The 19,185-nt window shown below is 38.6% G+C and overlaps 1 protein-coding gene across 4 annotated transcripts in view; it reads left to right on the forward strand.

The window, feature by feature from the left end:
• Positions 1 to 16,382, forward strand: part of unc5db (unc-5 netrin receptor Db) — a 284,478-nt gene extending 268,096 nt beyond the window's left edge. For 3 of the 4 annotated variants that reach the window (XM_085180735.1, XM_085180733.1, XM_085180734.1), the window contains 3 exons: positions 1,869 to 2,033; positions 4,213 to 4,391; positions 11,312 to 16,382. In XM_085180735.1, the coding sequence (XP_085036861.1) occupies positions 1,869 to 2,033; positions 4,213 to 4,391; positions 11,312 to 11,573 (606 nt within the window). In that variant the 3' untranslated portion in view covers positions 11,574 to 16,382. The remainder of the gene's footprint in view (positions 1 to 1,868; positions 2,034 to 4,212; positions 4,392 to 11,311) is intronic. The other variant, XR_014877264.1, reaches the window with a different exon arrangement.
• Positions 16,383 to 19,185: the final 2,803 nt, after the last annotated feature.

Below are 19,185 nucleotides of genomic sequence, written 5' to 3' on the forward strand. Positions count from 1 at the left end.
ATAAATAATATTTTTTTACACAGTTCATTTAATTTTTTCAAAAACATGTACTTATGCATTGTTGTGTATTCTAACTGTTATAACCTGTTATTGTAATGTACATAACAAAGCCATAATAAAGTAATATGATATTTAGAGTCCCCATATATCATTCCCTTGGTATGAAAGAAAAGAAAAAAAAAAGAAGAACGCTTGGACGCTGCTAACATTATGGACAGGTTTTTGACGGGGCGCCCATACAAACGCAAAGCAGGAGATGAAGCATCGCTAAATATGTTTCCAAACCAACAAAATATGTTGGAACATATCTTCACCTGCACAAGTGCCAAGATAGGTCTCCCTGCAGAATTGGTTTTCCCTGCGTCGGGAGCACACGCTGGGCTCTTCAAATCACAGACAAACAGTATCCCACATTCTAGATTTTTAGTTAACAAACACTTGTTGTAATGACTAACATTTTGGAGATGTTAGCTCTGTGTTACAGTGGGATACAAATAATATCAGGCTGATCCTGCCACGATTTGTTCCCCCTGTCTAAATCACGGACAAACAGTATCCCACAGTTGTTTATGTTTTTAAACCCATTTTACACAGAGAGGCATTTTTTGAAAAATGTATTGATAGCAATGTTGAATATTATTACACAGGAAAAAAACAACTACATGTAAAATAATTACACCGTGACGCCTCTGCCTTTCTAAATGGAGAAACAGTAACTGCGTTTGTACATGTAAGCGTGTAAAACCTGCAGATAGTCAGATTAACAGTATTTTGTCTCTATCTGCCGTTCTGCAATTAATCTCATGTAAACAATAACGTGGCGCACAGCGTGATGTGAAAAAAGGCACATACCTTTGACGTTGCGTGACGAACTCTGTATTCCTCGTCCACAGGTAAACGCAAAAAAGGAGCTGTACAAAATCTCAGTTTTCGTTGATTTGAAACGCCGTTTACGTGTGGACGAAAGGCCCAAATGCATTGAAACAGCTGCATTTTCAAAAATAACGTGTAGGTTTGGACGTAGTGTAAAAGAGTTAGTAATGTATTTTATTACTACCCGATTTTATTGCAGTTTACTTGTATTTGCTTAATTGTTTATTAAATGTTTGAGGTGGGAAATGAACCGCAGTGGAGTTTGAAAACAAAATATGGGTGTGTGTGGTTGGAGGATGTGTTTGCGTGGGAGGGCGAGAACATTTTTCTTGTAAAACAAAGGGAGCCTAGCAAAAAAGTTTGGGAACCACTGGATTAATCTATTGACTTTGAAGGAGAGGTTAAATCTGACATGTTGTGTTACAATCTTATACAGTATGTTCTACACGTTGACAATACACAGCACACTTAACATAAGAATCATAGTTTCTAAGTTACAAGGCTTCTTGTCAATTTTAGACCAATCAATCATTGAGTTGACCTTGATGACCTTGGTGGATGTAAGCCCTATTTTAATGAATTGTTAACATGCCTCCAGTCTATACTCCTACAAAGTTTAATGAGAATTCATTCAAAACTTTTTGAGCTGTTGTGTTTATAGACTGAATGATAACACACACGCATACAGGTACTCCTACAGTCCAAAGACATTAGGTTAGGTTAACTGGTGATGTTAAATTACCCATAGGTGTGAATGGACATGTCCAGGGTGTACCCTGCCTCTCGCCCTATGGTAGCTGGAATAGGCTCCAGCTCCTTTGTGACCCTGAATTGGATAAACAGAAGAGATAAATTACAACTTTTTATATTTGTACACTTCATCAACAATACTATATCACTTGGTTTTATATTAACATAATGTATAATTTGGGTTAGGTCATATTGACCTGTGAGTGTGATGTCGCTGATCTATTCTCTCTCTTTTCCCTCCTCAGGAATTCTCCTTCCCCCAAGTGTGGTGCAGCAACCAGCAGCCCCTGCACTGTGCCTTCTCTCTGGAGAGATACAGCCCTGTCACCGCCCAGCTCTCCTGCAAAATCAGCGTGCGCCAGGTCAAAGGCCATGAGCAGATTCTGCAGGTCTATACAGCTGTGGCCGAGGTGAGGCTCTGAAGCTGTGGGGAGGGTGTTTCACTTTTTTCACTCAACCTTTATGTAACCTTCCTGGAGTGTGTCCACCGGAGCAGGACCAGCTCTCCTGAGCTTGAGCTGTGTATTAATAGAGCGAGGAGAGCACTCTTCCTTCCCTTCTTTCCAAAAACAAGATCCAGCTGTTTGGTGCATTAGCTTTGTGTTTTTTAACCTCTGTTTGTCCAAGAGGATGCATGTTCCGGCAAATAGCCGCCTTCACGTTCACATACACCAACACCTGGGAGCTGCCTGCTGTAACAACAGCTTTCTATCAGCTGCTGAACAACTCCACCGGAGCAGCTAGGAGTCAGGAATACTCACTCAAGAGCACCTTGACAGTTGCTGTTAAGGCAGAAGAGAGTGCTGCTCATTGATTTCACCCAACTGCTTTTTCCACAACCAGTCACAAATGCGCTCGTCCTACCTCAAGGCCACCAGTACTAATAAAAGTCACAGTCAGACGTGAAATATTATTTACAATGACTTTTTATGGTTTGATTAAATTTTGCCTTGATGATTAGTGGAGTTTGTCAGACAGGAACAAGAAAAAAAGCTTTTATAGGTGCGATGTGTTGAATTCAAAACATCAGCGGTTTCAGTTTGGTAAATACAGCAAACAGGCATTTCCAGAGGTCTGCAGCATGTTTTACAATGCGGGGCCACCATGTTGAACGGATATCATTGAAAACAGCTTTACCACTTCTTTGCACCAGAGTGAACCATACTCAATCCATCCAAATCATGCTACATTATCTCAGGATTGCCTTAAGTCTGTAAAAAGACATAGATGTTATAATGTTACTCCAACTATATGCTGTTAGACCTAAATGGAAGGAGAGGACTCAGTGATATTATATTAGTAACAGAGCTCAAACAGCACACTGCTTTCCTTTTAAATCACTTGCCTATATTAGGTTCAGAATCAGAATACTTTATTAATCTCGAAGGAAATTAGGGTCACAGGTTAATGAGTAAACTGGTTTTGTGAAAGATCCTGTTAAAAAGAATACCAACTGAACGTTGATTATGAACTCTCTCTCACAGGGCAATCAATCCTCCTTTTCCCCCAAAGGTTTCATAACTGCTGCCACAAGTAATTTCATGTTAAGGCTTGTCTACTGCGCTTTTAACATATTGAAAATTTTTTCGGGACTTCCACATTAAATTTGACTTGATTTAAATTTGTTTTAATTACTTTAAATGCAGCAGTGACGCCTATCCTCAGATTCTTAGAAACTGACCAATAAAATAAAAATTACAGAATCCTTGTTTTTCTTCCTGTTGGCTTCCAAGTGTTTTAAAGCCATTTTACTATTCTCTAAGCTTTAGTGTTGTGATTAAAAAAAACAAAACATATTAACGGTCCATGATCATGATTAATCACATGCTGTTTTATGTTAAGGTGCTCATATCTTGACTCGACTTTGTGATAACTAACTTTGTGTGCTATGTTAGTGATGCTGGCTTGCATCCACATTTGAACCAGTGCAGGCAACTCTTCCACTGGGCACGTGCAGAGGACACACAAAGAAGAAAACAGCACACAGCAAGATTTTAACATGTTTTATTTATAGATCACAATCCAGCAATATGTTTCAAGTTATGACCTCAGCACTCACTGAGCAGAAACCAGACGGTGAACTCAGTAAGGCATTCTTGTGTCATTGTGCTGTCTTCTTCCTCTTCTTCTTCTTCTCCAAGTTTAGTTCACAAAGGCAGTCAAATGCAGCACTACTGCCCCCTGTGTTATGACAGCATTTTTTTCACACCTTCATCCATGTTTTTTTCCGACGGACGCAACTTTTATTCTGTTTTGGTAAAAAAAAAAAAATTAAATCTGAAGTCTTGTTATGGTCATATGAAAATGAGAATGAGGCCACAGAAAACTGATACTCCTTAAACTGTCCACATGTAGGCTCAAAAGATGGTTTTCATGGTTTGATCCACAGGCCACAGGAATCCACAGATTGAGAAGTACTACCATACACCAATCACTTTTGTCTCATTGGCTTACAGTCTGTTTACTGATCTTTTAATGTGTAAAAATATTGTCCGAAGGGTCCTGACCCAGTAAACCTCAACTATTTGCAAAGTTGCAAATCCTCTCTGGCCCTGGTCTAATTAGTCTGCTTCTATTCTGTTCCTCCAGACCGAAAAGGAGTCAGTTCCATTTTTTATGCAGACAGACTGCACCATCACGTCCCAGACGGGGCCCAAGGCCTTCAAAATCCCCCTGTCCATCCGCCAGAGGATCTGTGCCACCTTCGACACTGCCAACGCCAAGGGCAAGGACTGGCAACTCTTAGCCCAAAAGCTCCACTTAGATCGGTGAGTGTATGATGTGCATCCTCTTTGAGGCTGCATGATCTGTGTGTGTGTGTGTGTGTGTGTGTGTGTGTGTGTGTGTGTGCCCTCTGTAATGAACACAGGCTGATGACCAGAGATGGGTAATCCGATTACTTTTCAAGTAACAAGTAAAGTAAGGGTTTACTATTGCAAAAAAGGTAATTAGATTACCGTTACTTTCCCGTAGGAACGCTGCGTTACTGCGTTACTAAAACCGTGATTTTTTTGCGAGAGTGTCTCATGACAATGATGTAAGCGAGTGCGACGTTCGTGGCAACAGCTGTGTGCAGATCAACAATGGATAATATATCGAGTGCGGGACCAAGTATGAGCGTGCAGCGTTTAAAGCGTGGAAGTACTGACCTTACTTTGAGTTTGATTCCGTAAAAAGTGACAAAAACATTAGCGTCTGCTGTTCACTGCGTGGGAAGAAAACAGCGAAAAAAAACCTAAACTTCCGAGCAAGCACCGAGTGCGCAACGACGTAATGGGCAATTCACAGAGAAACTCGCGGATTCTTCCACTGACCGATGCGGCACACCTGCACCAGGGCAAACATCCGCCTGCCCCACTCCTGCTATGCAGGTGAAAATAGAGCAACAGGACCGCTAGTCTTTGATTTTATTTATTTTCTGCTGTGTTTTACTTACATCTATTTGAAAGACTGAGTGTAAACACAAAAACCTATTTTATTTTATGCGCTGGAATGTGCAGAAAATAAGTTTAAATGTTAAACAAATTTCTTCCAGTCAGATAATGTTGCATATAATTTAATATTTGCTATAAAGTTAAAAGATTCAAACTAATAAAAAAAATTTTAAAAAGAGACTTTTTCCATTTGATTACATTTTATATGATGGATTATGCAGAAAAAGTAGAATTGGGCTGAAAGATCTATTGCTTTATCACCTGTTCAGGTTGTAAATCATGTTTTTAAAAGGTAACTAAGTAACTAATTACTTTTGAAAATAAGTAATCAGTAAAGTAACTGGATTACTTTTGGGGGAAGTAATCAGTAATTAGTTACTGATTAATTACTTATTTCAAGTAACTTAACCAACACTTCTGATGACAGTGATAAGACTCCTGTGGGTGTTGATAAGCTGCTGAATGTAGCTTCAGGTTCCTCATGCTCCCTGAGCATCAAGAGACGGCTGATTGTTTAACTGTATGGCACGTGGTGTAACTGACTGTGGGATGCTGTGGAACATCATACACACTCTGACCCCTACATCCACTCTACTTGTGAAACATAAACATCGCGAAATCCAGTGAGCCTCCAACATTTCTGTCACTCTGACCACTTACTTCTTACCTGATTTTTTTCTTCTCCCAAACACAAATATGCATTTTTGATGAGACGCTGCACTCTTATTTCCTCGGCCCAGTTGTTGTCTTTGCTTGGCCTTAGCTGGTGTCAGCTATGATCTCCTGTTAAGTGCATGATTCATGAGATGCTGCTATCTAAGAGTCCTTTGGGATTTCTAAATTATCCAGATAAGCTTTCCTCTCCAAGTTGGGCAGCTTTGAACTGAGCCTAATGTGACCAACCGTTGCAGTTTTTTTTGTGCTGCTTGATGTTGTGTCTCTTGTGAAGAACCACACAGCGGCAGTGAAACACTGCCCCCAGCTGGACTCCCTGCTCAGTGAGACACAAAGGCATTGTACTGTATTGGCATGGCAACAAGCTTTAGTTTTCCTTTCCTTTGGCAGAAGCTGAGAATGAAATATAAAGCAAACTCTATTTAGTGGTAATCACTTGCAGTGGTAATTTATTTTTAAAGGGTCGAACTTTTCATTCTAGGTACATGGAAAAGCAGATGGTTGTGTTTACTGCACCGAGACACTCTTTAGTTCTATTAATTTGCAGCACTCAGTATGCTGATTTTCTAAGAGTCAAATAAAGGGGATTCAATGACCCAAATGGGTTTAATATTAGGATTTTAAACGATTAATTTTGGGGCCCATATAGGTAACTATTGTTTTTTAGTGGATTCCATAATCAGGGTCCTAAAACAGTGGTTTCACAACCACAAGATGAAACTAAGTTGAATTAACCTGATATACAGGAAAAATAAACAAAAAGAATTTTCTGAGGTTATTGGCCAAGGTTTAACTGTTTTATTATATGCAATTGATTGGTTTGATTTGGCATGTGCCAGAAGTCCCTCCCTCCCGTGTGTGATCAAGCTCGTGACCAGGGTTCTTCTGAACTCTGCTGAGGCTCCTTTTTGGTAAATTATTAAATTAATAAATGATTAAACTGCCAGTATGTCTTGTGTCTTCAGACTTCAATCATCCAATCCAATAAACAGCACCAAACAAGAGCCAATAGCAGAATAAGCTGTTTAGCAGTGGCAGAGATAATGTTGCAAGTTTTTCATTGATGCAACCCACATACTCAGGTCTGCTGCTCAACCCACAAATACATCCTCCTTACAAGTTTGGCACTGTTTGAGGGAAATAAGCTGGCTTTCCAACAGTATCAGATTTCTTGGCAAGAAGGATTGTTACAACAAAGAAATAATCAACCAAACACAAATTTTCTTATTTTTTGTCCCAAGTTTACTTGGCAGCTTCTGGTGGCTAGGGAAAATTCAGTGTTTTCCACTCAGGTGTGAGCAGTTGCTGGCAGTCACTGTGAAATTAATCACCTTAGCCCCAGTCATGCAGGCCTAAATTGGTGTTTTTGTATTAAAAACTCAACTATAAAATATAAGCGCAGTTGGAATTACCATGTAAAATTTTTGTCTTGGTCATTTTCATCAACATATTACGTGCATATGTTGATGACTGTATTTGCATTCAGTTTTTGAAATGTTTAAATAAAAGATGACATCATCTGCAAAGGAAAACATCACTTAAATGTAAACCTGGGAGCCAAAAGGAGAACAAACAGGCAACCTGGGGGAGAGGGAGGGGGAATAATTGGGAACAGATGGAGCTAATTAACAGAGGTGAAAACAATCAAGGCGGGGTAGTCATCACTGCAGTGGAGGGAAAACAGACAAGGACAGGAAGTAAAAACAGCAAAAGGTCTACAGTTATCAAAGTAAGAGAAGAAGTCACAACAAAGACAAATAAAAGTAGACACAGCCCGACAGGACAAAATGCAAAGAAACTAACAAAAGACGAAAAACATCACAGGATTTATGACAGGCCACGATGGATTTCTCAGAGTACTGTGTAGAGTAGCACGGATACGGGTTCTTCTTGCCATTTCTTAAAAATTTGCCTTAAATAATGTGTAAATGCACAGTCAGCTAACAATAAACAAATCAAAGATTTGCAGCAATGACCGTTATAAAATACCTTGTAATGGTCTGCTGTCCCTTGAACAGGGGTGGGCAACATGAGAAACTGGGATGAATTAGCTGAACGCAGGTCTGCTCATTAGTACCTATATTTCTTTACAAACTACTAATAATAAGAGTGGATGTTGGGAAACAGGGAAAGTATAAATCCTCCCTTTTCTGACATTTGAAAAATTTAACCCACACTGTGCTACTTCCTGCCTTTTTCAATTACTGTATATAATGATATTAAGATTTATGCTTATGTTTTATACTTTTGTTCTTATCTTATCTCTTTTCAGTAGCTGTTTAGTGGTTGAGCTTTTTTAAATTTCCATTAAGTTTTTGCTCTCTGTAACTCTACACACGGTGTTTCTGTTTCTACTTCCATTTGTTTTTTGCACTTCTTACTGCACCGTGGAAAAGGCACAAGAATTTCTGTCAAGATAAGAACTCTATTAATCCTATCTCTACCTAAAAATGTCAACATTTTACCAATATGTAATCAGCAGTGCCAGAGACAACTGTGCATGTTTTTGCAAAAGTTAAAGACTTCAAACTTTGTACAAAGCAAATTGACTGCTTCTTGTATACTGCTGTACTTTTCTACTCTACTTGAGCACTCAAAGCATTTTATACAACACACCTCATTTAGTCTTACACACCCATTCATACAAGTACAAACAAGTGAGAACATTCACACTCTAATAAACACATCGGAGAGTGTGAAGGATAGTATCTTAATACTTTGCTTAAGATCACAGCATCTTGCCCAAGGATACTTTGGCATGCAGACTGAAGAACAATGGAAGAAATCTATTTGGGTTGGAACACCAGGGCTCAAGTCAGATTTGATGCCTGAGGTGGAAATACATGTGGCCATCACTGAGACAGGCCCTTAATGTGGGTTTGTTAAACTTCATCACTGAGAATGCTTGTTCACATATGAAAGTAGATCCGAGAGAACCAACGTCTTCTGGATCATGTCTCCTTATGTGTGGATGTGAGTTCTCCTTTTTGAGAGAAGAATACAGGTCCAGCAGTTATACTGACTTAAACAACACCTCCTGGTGTTTAAAACAATGCAAAAGTACCAATTTTCAGTTCCAGGTTTACTTTATCTTGCATCATTTCAAAAGTTCAACATTTTGCCTGACTTGGACAGCCATCGGCTGAAATGGGCTATATCACGGACATCACAGAGCCAAGGAGAAAAAGTCAAAATTGTCCGCTTTAGTACTCAACTGAAGCTCCAACTTTTCCAAACTGTCCTTAATCCATCTTATTATGGTTCACCTGGAGAGGGGCATATTCCAAATGGGTTTTTTTCTCAGGGCGTATTAGTGCAGCAGAGTCCATCAAACACTCTTTGACAATCTCCCCATCAGAGAACGAGTTATAGTTGTTTTTGTGAATTTGTGAAGTCACAAAGCTACTCTTGGCAGCTTCATCTTTCGATGTGTATAACGTGGTCAAAGGTCCTTGTTGCTTTTTCTGCTTTGCCAGCAAAGGTTCAGATGTCCGTTCCAGCTCTGGATCTGTCAAGTTTTTGTATTCCTCAATTCAAACTGTAAACCTTAAACACAGCTTTAAAGTGGACAGCTTTACCTCTGACGTCAGTAAATACATACTCAGACGTCCACATGAGTTACTCTTTTTTAATGTGATCTCACGTCTTTTGAGGCTGTACTCTGACATCTGTCATAAACGTACGTAATATAGAAAAATAGCAGTCACTTTAAAATTAATAGCAGCCAGCTGACTTGTGATTTCCCACAAAATCGCAAAAAACAGTAAGCGGAGTTTAGTTGAAGACTGTTTAAGACCCCACTGAAGTCACACGCACAATGCCCAGGTCTGCCCTTCTAGAAACAGATTTCATTGTGAAATAAAATGTGATTTGAAATACATGTCACATTGCTGTGAAATTTCCAGTTTCATGCTCTCAGTAGCTGGTAAACTACATGAAGCCAGAACAGTAGATACAGAAGTTCATTTCTAACTTTTTTAAGGCTCTTTAAAAGTTCAAAATGCAGCTGTGCCTTCACTCTAGTCTCGCTCGTTAGCTGCTAACCTTTACTGTCCAAAACAAGCCTGCAGTGATGAGGGGGAGGCAGACAGAGACACAGTTCTAACGTTGCTTGAAACAGACGTCTTTCTTCTCTTTCTTTAAGGCCAGCAAACACTTTACACAAAAACGGATCACTTTAATGTCAGTGGCACTGCTATAGCCCGGCCAGTCTGGATTAAACTCTTCAAGAAGCTAGTTACTTTAGGTGTGTGATGGGGAACAGGGAAAAAAGCCTCAGCATTCATTTTTATGGTCACAAGACCAAAAGACTGCATTTAAAGGATCACCAATCAAGTCTGATAAATTAGAAACTGCTTCAAAAGATCAAAAATGTTTTTCCATGCAAGTTAGGCATCCTCTGCGCACGTTGGTGAGTGGTTGTTGGAGCTTACTGGTTAAAGTTATTCCTCACTGCTGAAACCAGATCATTTGCTTTGAAGGCAAATGGTCTCTGTTTGTTATTTGCATCACACTATTCACAGTTTCACAACCACGAGTAGTTGCTGAATGTTAACAGACAATTGGGATGTTCTGTACCAACTTTTGCTGCAGCACCATATGCCTCTTCTTTATTCCTCTACTGCTTCCATATACTGAAAGCATGCAAACCTCCAGCACCCTGTATTTCCCAATTGGTTGCCAGCCAGTTAAAGAACACAAATTTTTCCCTAACTGGTTACCAGGGGGACACTGACTTGTCTTTATTCCTGCATGATTCCTGCACAGCAGCTACTTGCAGCTTTTAAGGAAATACATTTCCCCCCCTAGCAACCAGGTTGCCAGGCAGTCACCAATCAGTCACTAGGTCTGTGTGACTGGGGTCTTGGCAAGATTATAGCCTCAGTAACAGTCCAATCCATCATCGCGACATGATTAGCATCTCTGCTGATTCCATCACAGCATTCAAGAAATGTTGTGCTAATTCATGTGTGTGGATACAGTAGGCTTAAAAAAAGAGCTGCCATGAACCTCTACTGTGGGCATGCATCACCTAGCTGAACCTGAGTAAGTGCTTCTGCAGAACATAATGATCATTTTCCATGATTTTAAAGTTAAGGGGGGTGTGCTCAAAAAGGAGAGCAGCAATGATGTAACGACAGAGGAATGTCAGTGAAATTCAATGATTTGTTGCGCAATCAGGCAAAATACTTGTTAGTAACATGAAGTGGGTGTCTCCCAAGTGAAACTTTTCTCACCATTTGATTGACAGTTGATGGGGCCTTAAATATCTCACAGTGTTATGTAGGTGACTGTTACTAGCGACCAACCAATAGGCACACAGTGACAAGCATACAGTTTTAGATGTAGATTCTGGTTAACTGGTTGTACAATGAAAAGTCCTATTGTGTAAGGACTCCTGTAGCATGTGTGCACATAGGAAGCAGGCGAAGATTACTAGCAGATTTACACATTTACATTTAAACTTTAAGACCACCTGATAAAGTCATTAAAACATTTGTTGTCTTTTGCAAGTTCGTTGCATGTGGCATCTGTAAAGAAACAGTTACTTTCATGTTCCTGTATGTGCTCCTCTACAGAAACCTGGGGTATTTTGCAAAGCAGCGGAGTCCGTCTGCAGTCATACTAAGCCTGTGGGAGGCTCGTCACCAGGACACTTCTGACCTTGACTCTCTAGCCAGTGCCCTGGAGGAGATTGGAAAGATCCACTCCAAAAGTTCCCCCAAGGACCAGGACGAGTGCGAGTCTGACTCGATTCACATAGAAGCAAGCAGTCTGTACGGAACAGGCAGACTAACCAGTCAGAATACAGAGGACTGTGCTTCTGAATACACGGGCTGAGAGAGGAGAGAGAGCCAGTAAAAACTGACAGACTGACGTATATATCTGTGTACGCACACAGTCAGTGATGGACAACACACTGCGCGGTGCGGTAGAAGGTCACGAGGTGAGTAGACGGTGCCAGTGTTCAACACGGCGACCGATCACAACAGGTCGAGGTGAGCTGGCACCTGCTGTGGATCTGCCCCTCTCTTTTAAGAACCCGTCTGAGGCTGGACTGTAAATCTTTGTCTGCCTTTCCACTCAGTCCTTTCTGTTTGTTTCTAACTTCTTTTAATTTAGGTTGTTGTGAATTTTTTCCCCTTTGTGTCTGCTATTGTCTGAACCCGCGTTAGAGAAGGGAGCTCCTTTTCCAGCAGTCCACACGCTTGCATATAAGTTTGAATATGCAAATAAGATGATACAACTGTGGCGTAATGTTAGTCACCTATGTTTGATCTGACACTCCCCTCCCCGTGTCAACAAATGAAAAAGGACTTAAAAGCTAGTTTTTCTTTTCTTTTAATGTCCACTGTTATATTTTTAATGGGAAGCTCCTGATTGCTTAAATGTTGTGATAGTGAACTTTCAAGGCAGGTATCTTCAAAATCACCTGGTTTTATTTATTAAGAGAAAAAAATCCCAAAACCGAAATTTTAGCACTTATGTGATCATTTATGCAAAAAATAATCATAAATATATCATCCCCAGTTGTACTCGAAAAAAAAAAAGTAAGAAAGAAAACAAGCCGTTGGTTGTGGCGTAATGTGGCAGAGTGAGATTTCTAACCGTGGCATTACAATTCATTACAGTTGCCTCCTGTGGCAGATAGAGAGGGAGGAAGCTGTAAAACATCATTTCCTGGCACCGCGGAGAGGTCATCGCTACGTCTTATCATCCACTTCCCACCATTAACACCCGTCACACAGACCTCATATCAGGCCCCGACACACCCAGCTGCCCCCACGTCTACCACCCACCCACACAAGTACACAACTCACACACCACACTGACATTTTGCGGCTGTAGAGGTCACATATTTTCATATTATTCAAAAAACAACAAAGGAATACAGACAGTGTCAGACATATATAACATACAGTAACAGTATATACCGTTAACCCCTCATCTTTATATTTGAACACACACTAAGGTTGAAGCTGTCAGAGCTTTAGCTGGTGTTTGTAGAAAAGTGGTTTTTATTTAAGACTCTTAATTCAAGGTTCAATTAAGTACTTTTATCTCCAAAAGTTGATTCTGTTCATCTGGACGTAGCGTTTTGTGGGAGAAACGTTTCTGATGAATATATCTGATGTATTTTTTACATCAGATATATTCAAAAACAACACCCAGTGTTCTTGCAGCAGAGAGATTTGTATGACTGAAATCACAGCGGGTCTCATAACAGCCTTCACCTTGCCAGAGAGGTGCATGCTGGGTGAATAAGGCCAAATTATGCAAAATTATATTTTCGCACGTACTCCTGGCAGTCTCTAGCCGTGAACTTTCAGGTTAGAATTTTCTGATATGTGCCACTGAGATTTCTGTCTGCAACCCTGGTGAACGGAATGTCCTTTGCTCTATGCCTAGCAATGAAAAATTCCACCGAGAGTCTCACTAATTTATACTTTAACAGAAGAGGGCCAGGAAGTGACAAGAGTGGAGCTGTAGTGGAAGGTTAGAATAGTTGAATGATGGCAGGAGGGGAAAACAGACCTGAATTTTAACCAAACTAAACACTTATCACACATATCTAAAAGGTTGTTTAAGGTCTTAAGTGACTTTAAGCTATAATATATTACCTAGACTTGTCGGTGAGACTTGTGGGAGCTGTTTTTGTAAACTTTTATAAATCAGACATAAATCTACCCAAAAAACATTTGGCTGATATAAAAACAAAATACAATGAGGTAACACAGAGAGCAGGCGAATGGAACAGCCCAACCGGCACCTATATTGAATTTTTCTGAAAACATCTTGTTGTCAACATTAGCTTATGATTTTACAGTTTTACAGGCCTCACGCTAACTGTATGGAAATCTAATTTTAATTTAACTTTGATAAAAAGTTGGCAAAAGAAAATGTACTTTATTTTGAAAAAACTAATTGCCAGGTTTTGTGTGCTTTTAGACTGTTTGCAGATGCAGCATTAAAAAATCAGAGGGGGTGATACATTTTTATTGTTTTATGTAAAATAAAACGTAATGTGGACATGTAGACCAGAAGGTTGGTAATATTGCTATTATCAATATTATACTTAAACAAAACTAAACCTAAAAATAAACAGAGATAAACATTTTTGTTAACTAAAATCAAAATATAAATCTAGACTTGTGAGGGTAAAAATCAAACTAACTGAAATGATTATGTGAACTTTGAAACTAAAAAAGAATCCAGATAAATGCAATATTCTTAGTTTTTATTTGTCAGCTTGATAAAATTTGTTATCATAACTTGAAACATTGATAGATTTGGATGTCTGTATGAGTCATCTGCTTTCCAAAAATCTGTGTTTTTATTAGAAAAACTTTTTTTTGCTTATCAGCACTGATTTTTCTAAATCATGCCTTTTGCATATACCATACATACAATAATAATTAAAAAGACTGCAACTAATAAAAACTAAACTGGAAAGAACAATGACACAAGTGAAGAAATGAAAGGGAAAAAAAAAAACTACAATATAATCTGGCAATTTTAAGCTAACCTGAATAGCTAATATACAAAAAGGCTACATATGTGTGTTTGGTATACTTACAGGTAAGTAGAGTGGAGTTAAGTATGGGTATGATTCAGATGTTTAGCATTTGATACCTTAAAATATGTCAGATTTGACCTGTTTCAACTCTTAAATCATTATCAGGACAAAGACACAAAGTGTGCAATTTTGAGTGTGCTATAGCTAGGTTTCTATCCAAAAGCAAATTTGAACACAATTTGGAGAGAAGGTAGATTTACTGGGCAGAACACTGTAGCTGAATATTTTAGATGAAAGGTTTTTTGTTTGTTTGTGTTTTTTCCTGTAACATGATCTTTGAACGCTAATGTGACAAAAACCATTAAATGTACTGTAACTGTGTGTTGGTTTTATTTGAAGGTAAGGATGCCACTTTCCAGTAAGGCTACATTTCAGCATTCAATCAAATACCAACTCTTCAAATTTTGAGTCATTTTCAAGACAGAGAAACAGAAAATGTGTCATTTTTAACCTCTACATTATAACACATAGTGAAATTCAGTAACAGTAACAGATTTGGATGAAAATAAACAAAATAGAATCTCAGACCAATCCCCAGCTTTGGCATTCATTGGTATTACTAAAACATACAGAGTTATAGATGTTAGCCTACTCAGAATAATAAAATGTTGGCTATAGATAAACTGAATGACTGAGTCACTACAAATGATGTTTTTTGTTGTTTATTTATTCAGCCTTTTGTATCAGGAAAAGGAAAACAACGAATTCTTCATTATAACAACTGAACCATTTTCAGCTCTTTATCACACTGTCTTTAGCAAGTACAAAATTGGTCTGATGCAACAAGTGAAGATCAACCACTGCCACTGTTATACAACAACACAACAGGCAATACTATATTGCTTACATTACTGTAACTAAATAACTAACTAAATCAATTATTATTTGACAAAGTTACAGATATACTAACTGGGAAAACACTGGGATTCAGCCCCTAAAAATCCAAAACTAGCTGATCTCCTGTTCATGCTGGGTACAACTAATGGCAGTTCCACACAGCAGTCTCAGAATAGCAGAAGAGAAGACTAACCAAATGATTTTTATGGTCCAGGTGCTGATACTTTTTGATCAAGGTACATAGACTACCTGTGAATCTAGTCCTTCAGCATTTTTCATCTAAGTTCAATTTTCTTGACTATTTTTGCAACAAAGAGAGGGAAACAAACTCTTGCTCGGTGGTTCATCACAACTTATATGGTCACCTGGAATACACCGTTGGCACTGTACATGTGAAAGGTTACATCCATCCGCTTTTATTTCCCTGCATCATTTCTATGCATTTGTAATCAGTTTCAATTCATTTATTCTGTAATTGAAGCTTGTGAAGTGAAGAATATGAAAGGTAATCTTTTGTTTGTCTTTTTTTATCTTTTAATTGTGACTAACTGGAGTTTGCTTTTCATTCCTACAAGCGGAGTGTCAGAAAAGGAAACGTGTGCTTTTGTAATGCTTAGCGGTGGCTTATGTCGCATCAAGAGCATCTTGTCTGTGTGGTACACACAAGCAAACTCAACGTGCACCTTCATCCTGGATGTGCATCAGCTGTGTCTACTGTATCCCATTGACACGTTGAAATTCAGTTCTTTGATAAGTGAGCTCATACACACTCTTACACAAACATATTTTCACTGTGTATAATGCTTTGGTGTAAGACTAACCCTGTTTCATGAGACAAAAACTTGCATCTATGACTTCCCGTCACCTGAGTTGGTCGGTCCGATGCTCTTTCCTGCTTCACGCATGGCCTTCGGCTTCATATCACTATTCTTGTGCCTTGTTTAACTACTGTAAATGGTGAATGTTTGTAAAGTACAGATGGGGATAAAAAAAAAAAAGAACAATTAATCATACTGACTTACATTAAAGGTATAAGTTGAAAAAAGTATTTAAGATTATAATAATGAATAGGCTGCAGAGCTTTTCTAGTGCTGAACAGCTATGTTTGGTAATGCCAGGGCAGCTTTGCGGTATACTGTATCTATAATTATGGACATTTTGGATGTTTTCTGTACAGTAGAATTTGCAAATGTATATGCAGCCTTTTGGAAATAAATGTACAGTTGAAAGATCAACTTGTCTCAAGTCATTTTTCATTTTCCGTTGGCTAATGCACATGGGATGATTCAACACACTGGGGGGTTGGTGGGTAACAGAAATACCCTCCTCTCTAGGGGACTGTAGTTGTGATGTAAATGGAGGGGTTGTGCTTGCAGGCATTGCTTTATTTGCTGTCGATGTTGACCAAACTGAAACAAGCAGTCCACGAGGTGCCAGGGGAAAAAATGTCAGATTTGTATTCTCTAAAGTGTTCAGTTTGAGTGTACATGTTTATTCAGGAGAATATAGTTTGGCTTTCTCCAAATAAATTGATTTTTAATTTACTTATTTATTTATTTATTTATTTTATCCCCAGCGACATCGCAGGTCAGAGTCTGTAACATGTACTATTCGCTGAATTGTGGGCTCTGCACCAAATGTGTCATCTGCACTGTTTTAGGTTTGTGGAGCTGAAAAGGCATTTATCTGATTCAGATAAATGCCAAAATGACAATCACGATGTAGCCATGCCCAAAGGCTTTTCACCTGTTGAACTCTCAAAATGGCTCTAAATAGCATGAATATTGTTCAGAACTGAAGAAAGCTTCTAACAAATGATTGAGATGATAATTTCATTTCACTTAAAGTGTTTATGAGGTAATAAATTAAGTGAAAAGTGAAATGACTTTTATGCAGTCTTTGTGAATCAGTGAAGTTGTCTCTTCGCTTTAGAGGAAATTGAGGTTTAAGGCATCCCCAAAAGTTGATTCTGATGAACAGAATCAACATTTGGGGACCAATTGGTCATGAGAATTTGCATATCAATGATTTAGGAACTGACCTCACAGCCCATTGTTCCTTCAGTGGTGCTAGTTTCAGTCATTATGCAAGTGTACTGTTTATAGGATTGGGGAAACCTGCAGTCAGCTGAGACTGAAGAAGTCATGATGAGTGGTGAAACGTTACAACATTATGTTAACACTATGAGTTAAAAAGAATCATGCACTCACATTGGGTGGATCTAACTGTAATTTCATAATTTCTACTAGCATCAGCATTTCCCATGAAATGCTGGCTCACAGCCACAGGCCATGGTATTTCATGCTTGTTGTGGCAAATGCAGCCTGGAGCTGCTAGCCTCAAGCGGAGATGAAGAGTGTTCTGCTAAGATCACTAATCCAGCATCACATTGAGATTTTATGAATAGTATTACCAGAGACCTTCCTAGAAACAGCTTCTATGGAGTTCTGCTTTAATGTGCCTTGCATACTCTGAATGTGGGGGTTTTCTGTCCAAAAAAATATTTGTTTTTATACATACCTGAGTTCAGTAGGCAAACTCACTAATCCGTGTGGCTGACTGACTCAGGTGGGGGAATGTACAACAGGGTGTGTCTTAGGCAGCCAGTACTGTAGTGATCTGAATTTTGTAAAGATGAAATTCTGCCATACCTGTTAGCTGATCTGTGTTTGGATTAAAACAATTAATGAACAAATACAGAAAGAACAAAGCGATTCAATTGTATCTGGTATTTGTGTGGCACATCGCATGGCATTTATTGTTTATGGAGAAATAGGGAAATATTTGAATATATGTGAGAACTGACAAAAAGTGAGATTTAAACAACTATCAAGAAAACACTTTCTTGCACACGGTTGTAAGTCACTAGCGACTAGCTTTAGTTTCTAACATTTGCAGTATCTGTTAGTTTTGATGGACTTTGGAATACTAATGGGGTGAATGAGTTTGATGTTACTTGTACATGTGCCATTATACTGGCAGCAACAATGGAGTCAGTAGAAACTCTGTCCTAGTTTGGGTTTGCAGTGTGTACAATCTACTGGTAACATCAGAAAAAGCTTCAGTTAGTGTAGCTGACGGTTACTAACCTGGCGTGATTTTAATTGTTATTGTTTTTGGAAGCATCATTGGCTGTATATGTGTATAAGCTGATAACAGTAACCCTAGCATGTGAATCAAAAATGTATTAATGTATAAACAAATATCAATTTATAATTGTCTCTGAATAATGGGGAAGGCTGAAGATAACACAAGAGTGGACAGACTCCTGTTGCTTTCATATAATGTGCAGGCCAGTTACACATAATCCACATTTCTAGTTCTTTAACTGAATTTAATCAGTGTAACTGTGTCAAATAATCGTTCAATCATTAAACACTCTGATGTTTTGGACTGCATGTTTAAAGTATTGCTGTTATTGCTGTTTAAAGCATTGTTTTTAAAGCATATTTCCAATCACTGCATGTAATGTTTAAGAAGGTTCAGGTTGACACAATGGTGGCATTTAATGAATTGCTTCTTATCCACTTCTATTTGTTAGTCTTTAATCCCATGGAGTTGCTGTAGCATATATTGTAGCAGCTGTTTCACGGTTAAAAACCCTGCTAATGATTTCTGACCACTGAAAATAAAGGGATAAAGGGATTGGATAAGTGGAAGAGAAGGGATGGATGAAAATAAAGGGATTTTATTCTGATGTGGGTTAGGAAATACTGACTTTGTATTAACATAATGCAGCTCTTAGTAGAGTATGACCAGTTATACTGAATAGGCTTAAAGTATCAGAAATAAAGCCTGCTGCATGTAAAAGTTGATTTGAGGCACAGTTGCCAGTACATTCAAGTAATCCACCAGCAAGTAAACTGAGTTGTATGGACTTTTCCAACTATACTGTCTATAAATTATTTAGCTAGATTTTACATTTTTAGAGCAATCATAGCTTCTTCAATTCCCCAGAGGTTAGAGGAGATTGTGGTTTAAAGTGTAATAGTTCCCATTCATAAAGCTCAGGAAGTAAAGGTATGAGTAAAAGGCAAA

This window comes from Neolamprologus multifasciatus, chromosome 12 (genome assembly GCF_963576455.1).
Source record: "Neolamprologus multifasciatus chromosome 12, fNeoMul1.2, whole genome shotgun sequence".
NCBI classification, from domain to species: Eukaryota; Metazoa; Chordata; class Actinopteri; order Cichliformes; family Cichlidae; genus Neolamprologus; species Neolamprologus multifasciatus.